Here is a 16254-nt window from a genome sequence, read left to right as displayed (position 1 = left end):
CAGCATTAATTACAGAACAGATACAGCTACGCCAACATCATAAAGCAAATAAACTATTAAACGTTAATTTTATTTAATTCATTATAATTCGTGATCCGATTGACCAAATAACTTCTTTCAATTAATTAATCTTTATGTAAGGTATTGGTTGAGATAAAAAAGTCAGTGTCACGAGCGGGATTCGAACCCACGACTTTCGGCTACGCCGCTGCTCTAACCACTTGTGCTCTACCAGCTTGAGGTTGAGATGGGAAGTTCGTGTCCGAGTGGATCGAAGTTACGATAGCTCTAGTGGTAGAGCAGCGGCGTAGCCGAAGGTCGAGGGTTCGAATCCCGCTCGTGACACTTACTTTTTTATCTCAACCTATACCTTTTATAAAAATTAATTAATTGAAAGAATTGAGAATACTGTTAAAAAACGATCAACCAAGGAAAAAAATAATAACCGATATTGGATTTTTATGTCATTTATAATCATAAATGAAAACAACAGTTTATCTATGATCCTTCAATTTTAACTTCTTTCTGCTCTTTGTGTGTGTGTAAGACTAATTACATTATTGGAAAATTGACGGGTATCAGGTAAACCGGTTATTCCGACTTTGAAGATTATCTACAAAAATTACGGCCAGTTTTAAAAAAAATCTAATATGGATTTAAAAAAAACCCGTTCCGACAAACACTGCAATCTAAATATCGCGTATGAAATTTGTAATTATTATAATCTTTTTTCTTAAATAAATTGTGTCTTGTTGGAACATTGTGTTAAGAGTGTTTATGCGACTTAATTTTCTATTCCGGAACAAAACCATTCATGGAATCAGGGTTTCATTAAGATTTTATGTTGTTTTTAACGTCTCTTAATAAATGGGTCATTTTGGCCAACACACTATTGATAATGTCGAAAAACTGAACGCATCTGTCAAAGAAGATGATCGGAAATGACCGATCTTTAAGATCATCACTGTTCAATAAAGTTCACGCGATGTTTTTATGAAGTTTAATCTTTAAAAATATGGTACATACGCGTGAAAGGCTAGAAAGAGAAGTAAAAACAGGCAGAGGGGCGACGATGACCTCAGATGGTCGTCGGCCCTTAAACTTCCCACATATTAGTATTATAAATAGGATAAAATCACTCGTACACTCTTGGTTTATTTAATAGAAATGGAAATAATAAATTTTAATCATGAAATCCTAAAACCTTTTATAATAAAACGTAGATGGAAAGGTAATTAAACGGAAACAATGGAGGCCTTGGTTGAAGTTTATGGGAAGTCGAAGGCCCAGTCGCACAGGAAATCGAAGCGACTTTCAAATTCCAGCTCGGATGAGAAAGCCAGTTTGGAAGCAGTGTAAATTAAATATCAACCGTCGTCCTACGTTAAATGTTGAAGAAGACGCGGTTGATGTAAAATGAATTCTGTTTTGTCAGGTTCGTTAATAAGGCGAGCGGGGGGTGTGATGTATGAGGCATTGCCTCGGCTCAATTCGATTCAACACGTAGATGTGAACTTGTCCGAGATCGTCTTGTTTTCTCCCAGATCGTGATCTGGGATCTGATGGAGATCGTGTTAACTCCCGACGACCCTGTGTAATTTCAATTTCTCGTTGAACTCGGGATTTCACCGTTTGGCATCTCATCTTCGTCAATTTGCACCGATTCATTACGTTTTTCGTTTTGTTTTGTTTACAGGCTGTAAGAGTTTCTTCAAAAGGAGCGTAAGGAGGAACCTGACCTACTCGTGTCGGGGGAATCGCAACTGTCCCATCGACCAACACCATAGGAATCAGTGCCAATATTGCCGGCTGAAAAAGTGTCTCAAAATGGGGATGCGCCGAGAAGGTAAGCTTGTTTCAATATGTTTATACAAATAATATTTTTGAATCGAAATATCAAATAACCCGTGTTGGCATTAGTACAACACATTCCCATATTACCACGTTACGGGTTCATGGTTCATAACACTTGCGATTATATTTGAGAATTATTTAAAAAAGTCACCTGAACCCTGACCTGAATTTTCAACAATTATTTTTTATACGTTAAGCCGGTAGTTAAACTTTGGGGAATTAAAGACGAGAACTTAGAAAAAAGGATCTTCGGTGAGGTCACAACAGAACGACAATTCTTTAAGTTTTTGCCTAGCTTTCGACGATTATATCGTCATCATCAGGGCCTATTTATTTTAGAAAAACATGGCAGTTAGGACATGTTATATCATTTAAAAACCAAAATTACAAGAACAATTATTTTTCCTACTTTAACTCGATGAGTGTTAAAATATATTCTTGAGAGCAAGAAACTGCATTTATAATAAGATTAATTAAAATTAGTTGAAGCTCAGTATATAAACAATTAAGTGTGGAATTAATTAAAAACAACACAATTAAAATTAAAAAAATATTCAGAAATCGTGAGGTGCGGTCTGTTGTGACGTAGGTTTTAGAAAAACATTTTCTTTATCGTGCCAACGTTTCGATCTTTATTGAGATCATCTTCAAGGCTCAAAGTGTTTGTCTTCTGTGTAATTGTGCCATTCTTGCGTCGTGTTGAGAGTGCCTACATCTCACCAGACCGCATCTCACGATTTCTGAATAATTGTCGATTAACGGTCACTAATCACCACACAATTTAAAATATTTAAAAAACCACAACATGGTCATAGTTTTTTTTTAATAAATAAAAAAATAAAAGAAATAATAAAATAATAAATAAAAAATAATAAATTTACTTTTTTCATCTTTTTACCCCGCAGTATTAAAAAAAAGAACTTCCAGATCAAATTTGTCGTTAAGTCACTTGAATAAGTTTAAAGCCACGGTTCGTTTGGCGATAGTCTGAGACTTTTCAAAAGACCAATTTATAAAATTTTAAAAAAACTATGGGAAAATAGATTATTCAGAAATCGTGAGATGCGGTCTGGTGTGATGTAGGTTTCAGAAGAACATTTTCTTTATCGTGCCAACGTTTCGGTCTTTATTGAGATCATCTTCAGGGCCTGGGATTTGCAAACATTGTTTAAATTTAACAACTACGTGTAGGATGAGGAAAAAAGTGAATTTATGCAATGCAAAATATATTTTTATACTCAATCAAGGTATTTCTACTCACTCAAAGTGTTTGTCTTCTGTGTAATTGTGCCATTCTTGCGTGTCGTGTTGAGAGTGCCAGTGAGATTTTGCTGTTTTATGTTTATATACGTTGGATTTTGAAGGGGTGGGGAAGGAAGTCGGTATAGAAAAAACATTTTTGTATAAGGCGTCGGCTCTTTTCACCTCAAAGAAGCTGGCCAAAGAAGGCCCTGAAGATGATCTTAATAAAGATCGAAACGTTGGCACGATAAAGAAAATGTTTTCTGTAACCTACATCACACCAGACCGCATCTCACGATTTCTGAATAATTATCGACTAACAGTCACTACTCACCACACATATTTCTTATGTTTAATTATAAGCTTTGTTTTGTACTTTCATGTCACTTATTTTGTAATTTCTTGCATGGCATAAATGTTCTTAATTTTTTTTGTGATATTCGTATTAGTGGATTATTAATTATTTATTTGACTGTCTTATTTTTATGCTTATGTGATAAATAGAATTTTTAAAATTTTTCGCACGGATTAATACTTTCTGTCAGACATATATAAAAATCCGTATTTTTTGAAATTTTAAAATATCCTGGAACGCGTTCAGGTTTTTAACTATCTTAATGGGCATTCACGACACGACACGCAAGAATGGCACAATTACACAGAAGACAAACACTTTGAGCCCTGAAGATGATCTCAATAAAGATCGAAACGTTGGCACGATAAAGAAAATGTTTTTCTTAAAACCTACATCACACCAGACCGCATCTCACAATTTCTAAATAAATATCTTAATATATGAAGTTCCATATTTTAACACATGAGGATCCCCCCCCCTGAGACTTAGAATATGGGTAACCAAAACTGTTTTCAAATAATAATTATGTACTGTTATAAATTTTGTGAGTGTTTTCTAATAACCTTCGAAGAATAAATCGATAGGTTGCAGTATATTACGACCGGTATCGCACATAAATCCAAAGGCTTTCGACCACAGGCATAAGCTCATAAAAATGAGTTTCATTTTGTACCTATTGAAATAATAGAAGGTGAAAGTGATTTATGAAATCTGCGCTGCCCTTTTATACTTTGACGTTTTGATATACTTCCGATCATTTTAAACAATACTCCACGGCATCCGTTCACCGATCGAAATTAAATGCAAATAAAAAATATAAAAGAAAATAATGTTAAATAAAAAAGTAAAATTTTTACGAGGTACAATCGCGAAAAAATACACCACCGAATTGACAGCAATTTGGGCGACGAAGGCCATGGCAAGATTCGATAGAGACAAATGACTGGCATTTGAAAATATATGGCCGTTAATAATAACAATCCAAAAAACGGCAGGGTAAAAAGGTAGACGAAAATTCTCAGTTCTAAAAAAATTGGATCTCGCTCTTACAACTGATTACACAGAAACCGCAGTGTGCAATTTCATAACGTCTTAAAAAATAATATGCTGGATTTCTCGCACCTCACGTCTAGTTCTAATTTTTATCGAACATAACCCCGCATATCTGACCTCGTGAGAACTACATGCGGATATCTTGTTTGTAAGAAGTCGTTTTTCGATCTTATCTTTTAATAATTCTCGAAGGTTCATACGACAATTACAAACATAAAATGGAAATATATGGAAAAGAAGATTTGCACAATAACATGAATATATTTAAGACATGTATGATTAATCCATTACTTTTAGTGGTCTATTGACCAAATTACTTCTTTCAATTAATTAATCTGTTTATGTAAGGTTTTTGGTTGAAATGAAAAAGTTAGTGTCACGAGCGAGATTCGAACCCACAACCTTCGGCCTCGTGACATTAAATTTTTCACTTACATGTAATGGATTTAATAAGGAAAACGAAGTATAACTTCCCTAACAGCTCCACGCCAATTCATATTTCGCCGAGAATCGAATCCTGATTACATATTTGAAAAAAATGGCAGAAAGGAGGGAAAATTCGAAAGATAGGCTGAGATGGGAAGTTGGTATCCGAGTGAACTTAACTCGCCATAGCTCAAGTGGTTAGAACAGCGGCGTATTGAGCCGAAGGTCGTGGGTTCGAATCCCGCTCGTGACACTAATTTTTTCATTGCAACCAAACACCTTATATAAAAAGGTATTAGTATAGTGCTTGGTCGCTTTCCATCGATTACAAGATGGAAATTTTACATTGGCGCTGAATAAATCATTGTTGCCAATACACTGGCAGAAACAAAGCAAGAAAAACACATCGCCTGCCCTAAACACAGGGGATTTCCTGGTAACCTTAAACAAAATTGCTAAAATTGGTATTTTTCTGAAGCAACTTTGGGCTCGAAAGGGTTACATTATAAACTGCATTTGAAACTGTTGATGTTTGGCAAATATAACAATCCACACAAGATGAAGTAGATCGATTCCAAGATGGAAATTTTAAATTGGCGCCAAATAAATCAGTGTTGCCAATACACTGGCAGAAACAAAGCTAGAAAAACACATCGCCCGCCCTAAACTCATGGGATTTCCTGGTAGCCTTAAACAAAATTGAATAGGCATTTTTCTGCAGCAACTTTGGGCAAGAAAGGGTTAAATTATAAACTGCATTTGAAAAATTTGATGTTTGGCAAATATAACAATCTACACAAGATGGGGTAGATCGATTCCAAGGTGGAAATTTTACATTGGCGCCGAATAAACCAGTGTCGCAAATCCACTGGCAGAAAAAAATCAAGAAAAACACGTGGCCCCTCACTAAACTCATGGGATTTCGTGCTAACCTCAAACAAAATTGCTTAAGTTGTCACTGTTCTAAAGCAGCTTTGGGAAAGAAAGGATTAAGATATAAACTCGATATGAAACTTTCATGTTTGACAAATATAACAATCGATACATAATGGAGTATTTCAATTACAAGATCGAGATTTTATATTGGCGCCCAATAAATCAGTGTTGTCAATATAAGGGCAAGCGGGAAAAATACCAAGCCCGCCCTAAACTCATGGGATTTCCTGGTAACCTAAACATAATTGCTATAGTTAGCATTGTTCTAAAGCAACTTTGGGTAAGAAAGGATTAACTTATAAACTGCATATAAAAAATTTGATGTTTGGCAAATATAACAATCTACACAAGATGCGGTAGATTGATTAAAAAATGAAAATTTTACATTGGCGCCAAATAAAACACTGTTGCCAATACACTGGCAGAAAAGAAGTAAGAAATACACTTCGCCCCTCTCTAAACTCATGGGATTTCGTGCTAACCCTAAACAAATTGCTTAAGTTGGCACTGTTCTAAAGCAGCTTTGGGAAAGAAATGATTAAAATATAAACTCGATATGAAAATTTCATGTTTGTCAAATATAACAATCGATTCATAATGGTATTTCAATTCCAAGATCGAGATTTTATATCGGCGCCCAAGAAATCAGTGTTGCCAATATAAGGGCACGCAGGAAAAACACCACGCCCGCCCTAAACTACACAAAATACGGTAGATCGATTCCAAAATGGAAATTTTACATTGGCGCCAAATAATTCAATGACAATCTACTCATTCTGTGTTGGTTTGACAAACTTAAGTTAGGCCTGCACTTTCAAGCCAGTTTGTGTATGTGTTATATATCATTGATTATGGTCGTTTTAAATAATTTTTTAATTTAAATTTCCATAAGTACCGTTTTGCTTTCAATACTCGAATCAAGTTTATGCTGTTTTCAAAAGTTGATCTGGTATAAACAACAAAGGAAATTTTAAGAATATTGTTATAAGAAAAAACAGCCTAAATCTTTGATCAAACTTTTTTCCTTGTAGAATTGAAATTACTAAACTACTTGAGACTGGCAAAGTTTAGTTTTCTTCTGATCTGCTTAGTCTACTCATCATTGTTTGTGTGGCTTTTGGTATTGACAAATTTATAAAATAACTTAGTGATCGTAAGATTAGTAGAAATTTTTTAGTTCAGAAGAACATGTTAAAGTTATAAGTATTGATTGTAAAAACATGATAACCTTTTTGTAAGATCTTTATTGTGATGTTCTTTGGCTTTATAGCGTCGATTTACGACTTGAGATACATCCTCCCAGATAGAAACTGCACTTAATATTTTAGATTCAATAACCAGATATCTGTCGAAATCGGTTGTTATTCTTCAAAAGGTTCCACAGCCAATTTAAGACTTCTTTCCCGATTCTAATAATGGCGAGATGCCCCCGATCGCGAAGAGACAACAATTGGCAACCGTCGGAAAGGGCAATCTTTCCATCAGAAAGCAACCGCGCCGTTACGCAATTACCAGATTCGTTCTGCCAAACGAACCTATAGGAAAACGCGGAGTCGGACGGCGAAATGAAAGACCTGAGAAAGAGCCCGTAGTTCAAACGGGCAATCAGTCAGGCAAAGTGTGAACTAATTGCTTGAAAGACGCCACATCTGCCGGTTGCCAATTATGGAAAAACAACACTTAATTGACACTCTATCCATACGAAGACCTGTGAGGGCTAGCGGTCCGCTCAAGACCCTGGGGTAAGATTTCCTGCCCGGCCACGATAATTAATTACAAGTCAAGCCTGTTAATTGGAGCTATTAGTAACCATTTAGTTAGTGGAATTTATTTACAAATGTATATACGTATATTATATCTGTCATCGTTTTAAAAAAAAAAACTGTTTGATACCTCATGAGTTCGTTAAAAAGAAAAGGTTGGAATATTTGCTAATGCTTAGCTAATCTCATGAGTGCAGTGTTTTTCCTTTAATGTTTCTGCCAGTCTATTGGCAACACTGATTTATTTGGCGTGAATGTAAAATCTCCATCTTGGAATCTTCTATCCACTGCATCTTGACATTCCAAAAATCAAATTTTTCATTTGCAGTTTATAATCCCTTTCTTATCAAAAGTTGCTTTAGAACAACGCTAACTTTAGCAATTACATTTAGGTTACCTGGAAATCCCATGAGTTTAGGGCGGGCGTGGAGTTTTCCTGCTTGCCCTTATATTGGCAACACTGATTTATTAGGCGCCATTATAAAACCTCGATCTTGTAATTGAAATACTCCATTATGTATCGATTGTTATATTTGTCAAAGTTTCATATCGAGTTTATATTTTAATCCATTCTTTCCCAAAGCTGCTTTAGAACAGTGCCAACTTAAGCAATTTTGTTTAAGGTTAGCACGAAATCCCATGAGTTTAGGGAGGGGCGAAGTGTTTTTCTTACTTTTTTCTGTCAGTGTATTGGCAACAATGATTTCTTTGGCGCCAATGTAAAATCTCCACTTGGAAACTTCTATCCACTGCATCTTGTGTCGATTGTTATATTTTCCAAAAATCAAATTTTTCATATGCACTTTATAATTTAATCCTTTCTTGCCCAAAGTTGCTTCAGAAAAATGCCAATTTTAGCAATTTTGTTCAAGGTTAGCAGGAAAACCCATGAGTTTAGTGCGAGGAAAATGTTTTTCTTGCTTTGTTTCTACCAGTGTTAAGAAAACATTCAAATTTTTGGCGCCAATTTTAAAACTCCATCTTGGAATCTTCTGTCTTTAACATGGCGTCACCCCACCACTGCCTCTTGTATCGATTCTTATCCATACAAGAACTTTTTCATATCCAGTTTATAACTTAACCCTTTCTTGCCCAAAGTTACTTCTTATAGATGCCAATTTTAGCAATTTTGTGAAAGTTAGCAAGAAATCCCGTGAGTTTAGAGAGAGCGTAGTGTTTTACCTGCTCTGTTTCCGCCCGTGTATTGGCAACACTGATTTATTGGGCGCCAATATAAAATCTCGATCTTGTAATTGAAACACTGTATTATGTATCGATTGTTATATTTGTCAAACCTCAAATTTTCTTATCCCGTTTATAATTTAACCCTTTCTTATCCAAACTTGCTTTAAAACAATGCCAAGTAGCAATTTTGTTTAGGTTACCAGGGAATCCCATGAGTTTAGGGCAGACGTACTGTTTTCCTGCTCTGTTTCTCCCCGTGTATTGGCAACACTGACTCATTTAGCGCCAATGTAAAATTCCTATCCTCGACTCTTCTATCTCCAACAATCCATCGCTATATTTGCCAAACATTGTTCATATCAGTGTTTTGACTGTACTATTTCTGACCGTGTATTGGCAACACTGATTTATTTGAAGCCAATCAAACCTCTCCATCACTACACTTACAGGATTTCTCGCTAATCTATTAACCATGTTGCTAATGTTCATCTTAATCTAAAGCAACATTATTCCATAAAGGGTTTTAAAAAATTGATTTTGGGTAACTTTTCATTACTCTAAAAAATTATAGATTATTTTTATAAAAGCACACACACGCATACACTTAAACACACACATCCTAACAAACAGACACTCATAAAAGCGCATACACATAGGTATACAAGTTGTCGTTAAAATTAAGCGTTAAGCGCAGTTTGTAAAACATGAATAATAATTATAAAATTATTCAATAGGTTAATAAATCTAGTCGTGGACCTCTTTACCGACTGTTATTGAAATTCTTCTTAATTGGGGGACATGTAATTTTTATTAAATAATGATACTATTTCAATAAAATAGCGTTATTATTGAGAATGACAAGTCATATATGAAAATAACTTGCCCCTGAGCCAACAGTAAATTCAGAACTCAAGAACGTTTTAATCTAGCGGAGAGACAAAAGGAAAAGAAATTTGCGTATGAATTGTAATTTTATTTATGAAGACCTTGCAACCGATTGTCCGATTGGTCGTAATTGACTTGCGTGCACAATGGCGAGGCTCAATTATCCCAAGGCTTTATTGTTTTTTCTCTTCGGCGCTCAAAAACAAGGCGCTCATGTTACCTGGCCGAGCATTGTTCGCTCTACGCCTGACGTCACGTCCACGGTAAAGCACCGTTGGAAAAATAATTGAGGGATGAGCGAGATAGGTTCGTATCAGATTATTGCACTAAACACTAATTAGTGTAAACAGAATTAGTGTGTTTGTGTGTGCGTGTTCTACCCGGCAATTACACGGCTGTATTGTGTGGTTCTCACGCTCCAACATTCATCTCCGTCTCTCTCATCTCCGGAGCTTTTTTCGCCCTCTCTCTCCCTCGGGCTATCCCTCCTAGACAACGACGTACACCGGGATGAAATAAATAAGAAATTGTTAATGCCCTTTGTTTTCGACGTGTGCGTGTGTTAAAACCGAACAATGAAGATAATAACGACCGGCCGAGGGCGGACGATTCCGGCTCTAATCAACTCCACGCCCATTTATATGCGAACAAATCCTTAAGCATTCACTCTTATTTTTAACCTCTCGAAATATTATCCTAAATGTTGAGATATTCTTTACTTCAACCTCTGACCATTTCAATTATTATCTCAAATTACTCATAAATGATTAAGGCCTAATGATCTTGTTTTCCGAAGGGGCATAGCATTCGTATTTTTCTTTTCAGACAGGGTGAACCTAGCGAATATAATGTGACAAGCAGATTTATGTGTTTTGTTGAGATAATCGTTTCCGGTCCTGTATCTCTTACGCCCTCTCCCTCTCAACTTCTATCTTTCGCCTATTCTCACTCTTCAGCAGTCTATCATATCTGTTCTATGGTTGTGTACCTTTAACCGTTTATGACATTCACACTTACACATATTTTATCTTTCTTCCTCTCTTCCGCTCTCTCTCACTCTCCCCTGCACTGTCTCTTTCTTTTTCTTTCTCTCCTTCTCTTTTTGTCTGTCACCTCCTCAAATCACCCCCTATCCTTGTTTCACCATCAACAACCAACCTATCTCCTTCCACTCCACCAAAACCTTTCCTGGAAACCACACACTTCCAAAATTTCCCAAGGTGTTGGATCCCTCATTCAATTCCGCCGGTCTTGGTTCTACCTTTCACCTTTCGTAAACTCCTTGTCTCTTCCTTCATCTTTCATCGACTACAGTTGTAACTTATGGTGGACTTTCGGAGGAATAAGAAGTCTGAAAAGACTGATGAATTGTTGGGTCAGATTTATTTTCGGCACCTCAGAATGTCTAGAGTCTCACACCTGTATTCAGATCTATACTGGCTTTATTCCCTCTTCCTTGGAAAGTATTTCCTCGGCTTCTTCCTTTATCAATCTATACACACATTCAATACGCATTCACACAAATAAATACATTCACACTACACAATATTTCTTCATTAACCTGCATACGTACACAGTACCCGCGATGGGGATGCTATTCTGCCATCAACCCCTCCTCATTCACTCTAATAAATACACTCACTCATACAAAGCACATGTTTTGACGGCTGTATGTAATAAAAAATTACCAATTCCCCTGAAAAGCCTAAATTCTTATTATAGCTTCTCTTATTTCTATTTTTTTGTATTTTGTATTATGTGATTTAGTTAACCTTATTTTACTTGATATTAACTTCAAACGTTCATTATTTCAAGTACCAAATTTGTAAAAAAAAATTTGTGTCTCTAGTCCCAGAATAAGGAATCTCTCTTTCATTCTCTCTCCTCTCACTCTCTCTCTCTCACTCTCTCTCTCTCTCTCTCTCTCTCTCTCTCTCTGTCTGTCTAAGAATATCTCTTGCCTCTTCTTCCTCCTTAACCGTCTTTCTCTCTTTTTGTATGGTTATCTGCCTTTAATAGTTTATAAAATTTACATTTACACAAAATTTTCCTTTCCCTCCCTCCCTCTTTCTCCATTTCTTGCTTTCCTTCTCTACATTTTTCCCCTCTCTCTTTCTCTGTTTTTTCTCTCTCTCTTTCTCTTTTTCTAACAATGTGGTTTATGGCATTCACACTTATTCACAGTTTTTCTTTCTCTATTTCTCTATATATATTTCTTGCTTTTTCTTTCTCTATTTTCCTCTCTCCCTTTCTCTCTTTCTTTCTCTGTTTCCTCTCTCTCTCTCTCTCTCTTTCTCTTTTTCTAATCATATGGTTTATGACATTCACACTTATTCACAGTTTTTCTTTCTCTATTTCTCTATATATATTTCTTGCTTTTTCTTTCTCTATTTTCCTCTCTCCCTTTCTCTCTTTCTTTCTCTGTTTTTTCTCTCTCTCTCTCTTTATCTTTTTCTAATAATATGGTTTATGACATACACATTTATTCACAGTTTTTTCTCTCTATATATTTCTTGCTTTTCCTTTCTCCATTTTCCTCTCTCCCTTTCTCTCTTTTTCCTCTTTCCCTTTCACTCTTTATCCTCTTTTCCTTTCTCTCTATCATTTCTGTCTCTTTCTCTGATTTCTCTTCCTCCTTCTTTTTCAATATCTATTTCTTTCCTTGCTCTTTCTACCTCTCTTTATTCGTTCTCTTTCTCTAATAAATTGTTAATCCTCTTTGGTCTAATTTTATAGTTATGTGACTTTATTTGAATTACTTGTACGTTTATTATCTATGATTGACACACATTTTTTCTCTTTCACATTCCCCCCTTCTCACTCTCTCTCGCTCTCTCCTTCCTTCTCTCCTCTCACTCTCTCACTTCTCTCTTTCCCTCGACCTCTTCCATTCCCTATCTCTCTCTATCTTGAATAAGCAAACTAGTTCACATCTTTAAAGGCGTGGGTCAATTATAGATATTGCGCCACCCACTCCATGATTGAAATGAACTAATAATAATCACCTTTATTCGTCGATAAATCAGCAACTTTCACTTTGAATTATTATAAACCGTCTTGTTTACCTTGAATTTGAAAAATCGAAATTGAATAAGGCATAAACTCTTCTGCCCGTGCTGTATCGCACATTTTGAAAATAAAGCAACGACAGATGAAAAGGAGTTGCCGTTGCGAAACTGCGTTGGGTGGTCCAGACTTGAAACGGAGTGAAATCAAAACACGACTGATAACAGATCAGCGAGGTTTAGAGGTGATCCATTTTGATCCGACTCGAGTCAACTTTGTTAATTGGTTTTTTTCTTTACATTTCACCCTTCGCTTTGATTTGTTGGTATTTTTAAATTAATATTACCAAATATGTGTTTGATTATGGTGAAATAATGAACGTGTTTCTAAAGTGGAATAATTTTGGGTTTTTTTCATCAAAGGATATGAAATTCAAAAATGAACGTAACTTAATTTTTAAAGATAAAGATAAATTATCGTGGAAAAATTGTCGACAGCGTGTATGATTTAAAATTTAGAGATTTTTCGTCCCTAATTATATAAACGAAGGAGGCATATATCACGGAGAAAATCCGGAGCGAAATGTAAATCACGGTGTTAGGAAATGGTCCGTTTCTCTTTTTTAAAAAAGCAGGTGCGTTTTTATTTATTGGATATTAATGCAGGCTTCCATTGGCCACGGCGGGTTCACACGGTGCCCGCCGATTGGCGGAACTGACCCTGTCCATGGGAAGGGTCGATAGGTGATCTGCCCTGGAAACATGGAAAAACCGGTCTCCGAAATTCGGACAATGTGGGAACCCTTTTCCGAAGGGCCGGACTGGCCGGTGTCGACTTTTTAATCCACAATGGGCCCTATGCTAATCCTTGACCCTTGACCGCGTCTTCCTGGGCCTTTTATCGCCGGGATATCCACTGTGGGAAATGTTTTAATTATAACACTTTTTTTGTTAAAATAACGTTGCTTTTAATACGTTTACGTTTCTGTAAGACCTTTATTAATTTATTTTTTGTAATAAAGACTAATCAAAATTGTTCTAATTCTTGACCACACCGTTTCTCTCCTTTCTTAGTTCCATTCCGCGTTGGTTTTGGTGTATTTTAGGTAAAATCAAATTTTATTTGCCCTAATACATAATTAATTATTTTTAACATATGCGAAGTTCCAAGCATTTTCTTTTATTCTATTTGCAGTTTTTTTAATCAATTTTTTGAGGAATTTACGTCTAACGCTTTCTCCTATTTCTCGCACTTTCTCTCTATCTCTCTCTATCAATATTTATCTTTCTATCTATCTATCTATCCATTTATTTAGATCAAATTTTGCGTTTTAAGTGTTTAAATAAAACGCTTAATCAATCTCTCTTTTTCACATCTTTCTCCATCTATCTATTTGTATCTGTCACTCACTCCTCTCTTTATATCTCTCACTCTTTCTTTCTCTCACACTCTCACTATTAATATAATCTTTCAGAAACCTACACAGAAACCCTCTCAAACATTCGCATTAACATTTATTAGACTTTTACTTCTTTCTCTCTCTCTCTCACACACACACACACACACAATCTCTCCCTCTCTCTCTCTCTCTCTCTCTCTCTCTCTCTCTCTCTCTCTCTCTCTCTCNCAATCTATTTATCTATCTATCTATTTCTTTCTCTCTCTATATATATATAATAAACTTGTTTTATATTTTCTTCTTCTTCCTTTCAGATCAAGTATCAATTCCGTCCTTAATACATTTTTGAAAATCAGATTATTTTGAGCGCTAAATACCAATCCTGCCCGGAGGACCAACAAGTTATTTGTCACTACTATACACTACTTGAAAATAGTACAGTCTAATCCGTTAAAACTCGACTACTAATAACCTAATAACATTTATTAGACTTTTACCTCTCCCTCTCACTCGCTCTCTCTCTCTCTCTCTCTCTCTCTCTCTCTCTCTCTCTCTCTCTCCCCTCTTATTAACTCACTCATTCACTCGTTTTTCTATGTACTTTTATATCAATCTATCTGTCAATGTATCTTTATCTTCTCTCCACAATTTCTCTAGAAACACATTTCTTCCTCTCACTCATTTAATCAACCACTTTTATGATGTCGATCCACCAAGTCTTTCATGTTCAACTCACCCACTCAACTCATATTTTCACGCATTAAATTTTAGCTAATTTACTAACACAAATTTACTTATTAGCACTTATTTATTTACCGATGTTGCACATATTCAGCTCATACAATCCACTCACTATTAGCCAACTCACTATTTAATTATTCACAAGTTCGTACTTCACAAACTAAACTCATTTTCTCTCTCTCTCTCTCTCTCTCTCTCTCTCTCTCTCTCTCTCTCTCTCACTCTCTCATATCTTTTTCGCACCCTCCTCATTAATTTTTTTACTTCTGCTGTATATTTATTTACCTACCCCGCTTTATATGACGGCAAAAATTATGAAGACGTTTCAAAATTCAGTTGAGGTTCAAAAGGATCAATCCAAAGGATGATATCCAAACACGATCCGCAAAACTCAGTGAGGTTGAATTTGCGTCTGAATCGAAATTAGGATTGCCAAATTTGCTATTTCTTCTATTCAGAAACCACTCGTGCCTAATAACAATGGAAAAATAAAAAGGTCGTGTCGGAGATGTTGACCCAGTTTCGGTTGAAGAAGGATACCGCCCACGCGTTCGCCTCTTTCGCGTTCCACATTTCCCAAGGAGTCCAGTCCTTGGTGCGTCGGTACCGGGATAATTTCCATTATTGAATATGCCGCCTGGATTTAAATAGCCAAGGTCTTTCGTCGATGAAGGTCGGGATCTCCGGGTACAGAACGGTGAAAGGTAACTAATCGCGGGACGAAGAGATTCTCCCGGTAATGGTGAGATTTACGAGGGAACATCAACCCGGCTAACTTTCCTTTCTCACACCCATACGTCCGTTTAATAAAATGATTTCCAGTAACGGGCCGTTAGTCTGCTTTTATTGGTCCTTCTTTTATGGCCTCTAGCCGACAGATTTCTATTATTAACGGGGCTATGGGATGAGGAGAATGCGAATTTCCGGCATCTCACCTCGCTTAGCATAAGAACTTTGCGGTCTACGTCACACTACCTTAAAAAAAAGTCCAAACATATTCATCTTAATATTTTTCTAATCGACTATGATGATTCGAGTCCGCGAATGTTTTCCAACAGTCGACAGGTAATTGGATGAATTCATCAACATACCCCGTCACTAATGACTTAGAGAACTTACAAAACGTTAATTAAAATACTGACAAGCAATAATTAACTTATTACGCGATGTGCTTTTTAATAAATATGGAAATGTCTGCACATTAAAACTAAAAAATACATTTTTTTAATGTCAATGAAGATTAACATTTACAACTTGAAGTTCATCCCATGAAGAACTTTTCCTTTTCGTACACACTTTCTACTGTTAAGTTGGTTGATGACACGGTCTCGAAACCTTACACTGATTATCATCAGATCGGACAATACAAGCCGTCAGAATCTTATGGCTATCGACGGCCGATCTTGAAA

General features: G+C 36.0%; 1 protein-coding gene across 3 annotated transcripts in view; it reads left to right on the top strand.

Moving 5' to 3' along the window:
* The window catches only part of LOC106665538 (steroid receptor seven-up, isoforms B/C), a 142160-nt gene that overhangs the window by 41378 nt on the left and 84528 nt on the right, over positions 1-16254 (top strand). For all 3 annotated transcript variants that reach the window (XM_024225675.1, XM_014392019.2, XM_024225676.1), the window contains exon 2: positions 1697-1846. In XM_024225675.1, coding sequence (XP_024081443.1) covers positions 1828-1846 — 19 coding nt within the window. In that variant the 5' untranslated portion in view covers positions 1697-1827. The remainder of the gene's footprint in view (positions 1-1696; positions 1847-16254) is intronic.

Source organism: Cimex lectularius, unplaced genomic scaffold, assembly GCF_000648675.2.
Source record: "Cimex lectularius strain Harlan isolate CLEC.00 unplaced genomic scaffold, Clec_2.1 scaffold37, whole genome shotgun sequence".
NCBI classification, from domain to species: domain Eukaryota; kingdom Metazoa; phylum Arthropoda; class Insecta; order Hemiptera; family Cimicidae; genus Cimex; species Cimex lectularius.
This window is presented reverse-complemented; position numbering and strand designations above follow the sequence as displayed.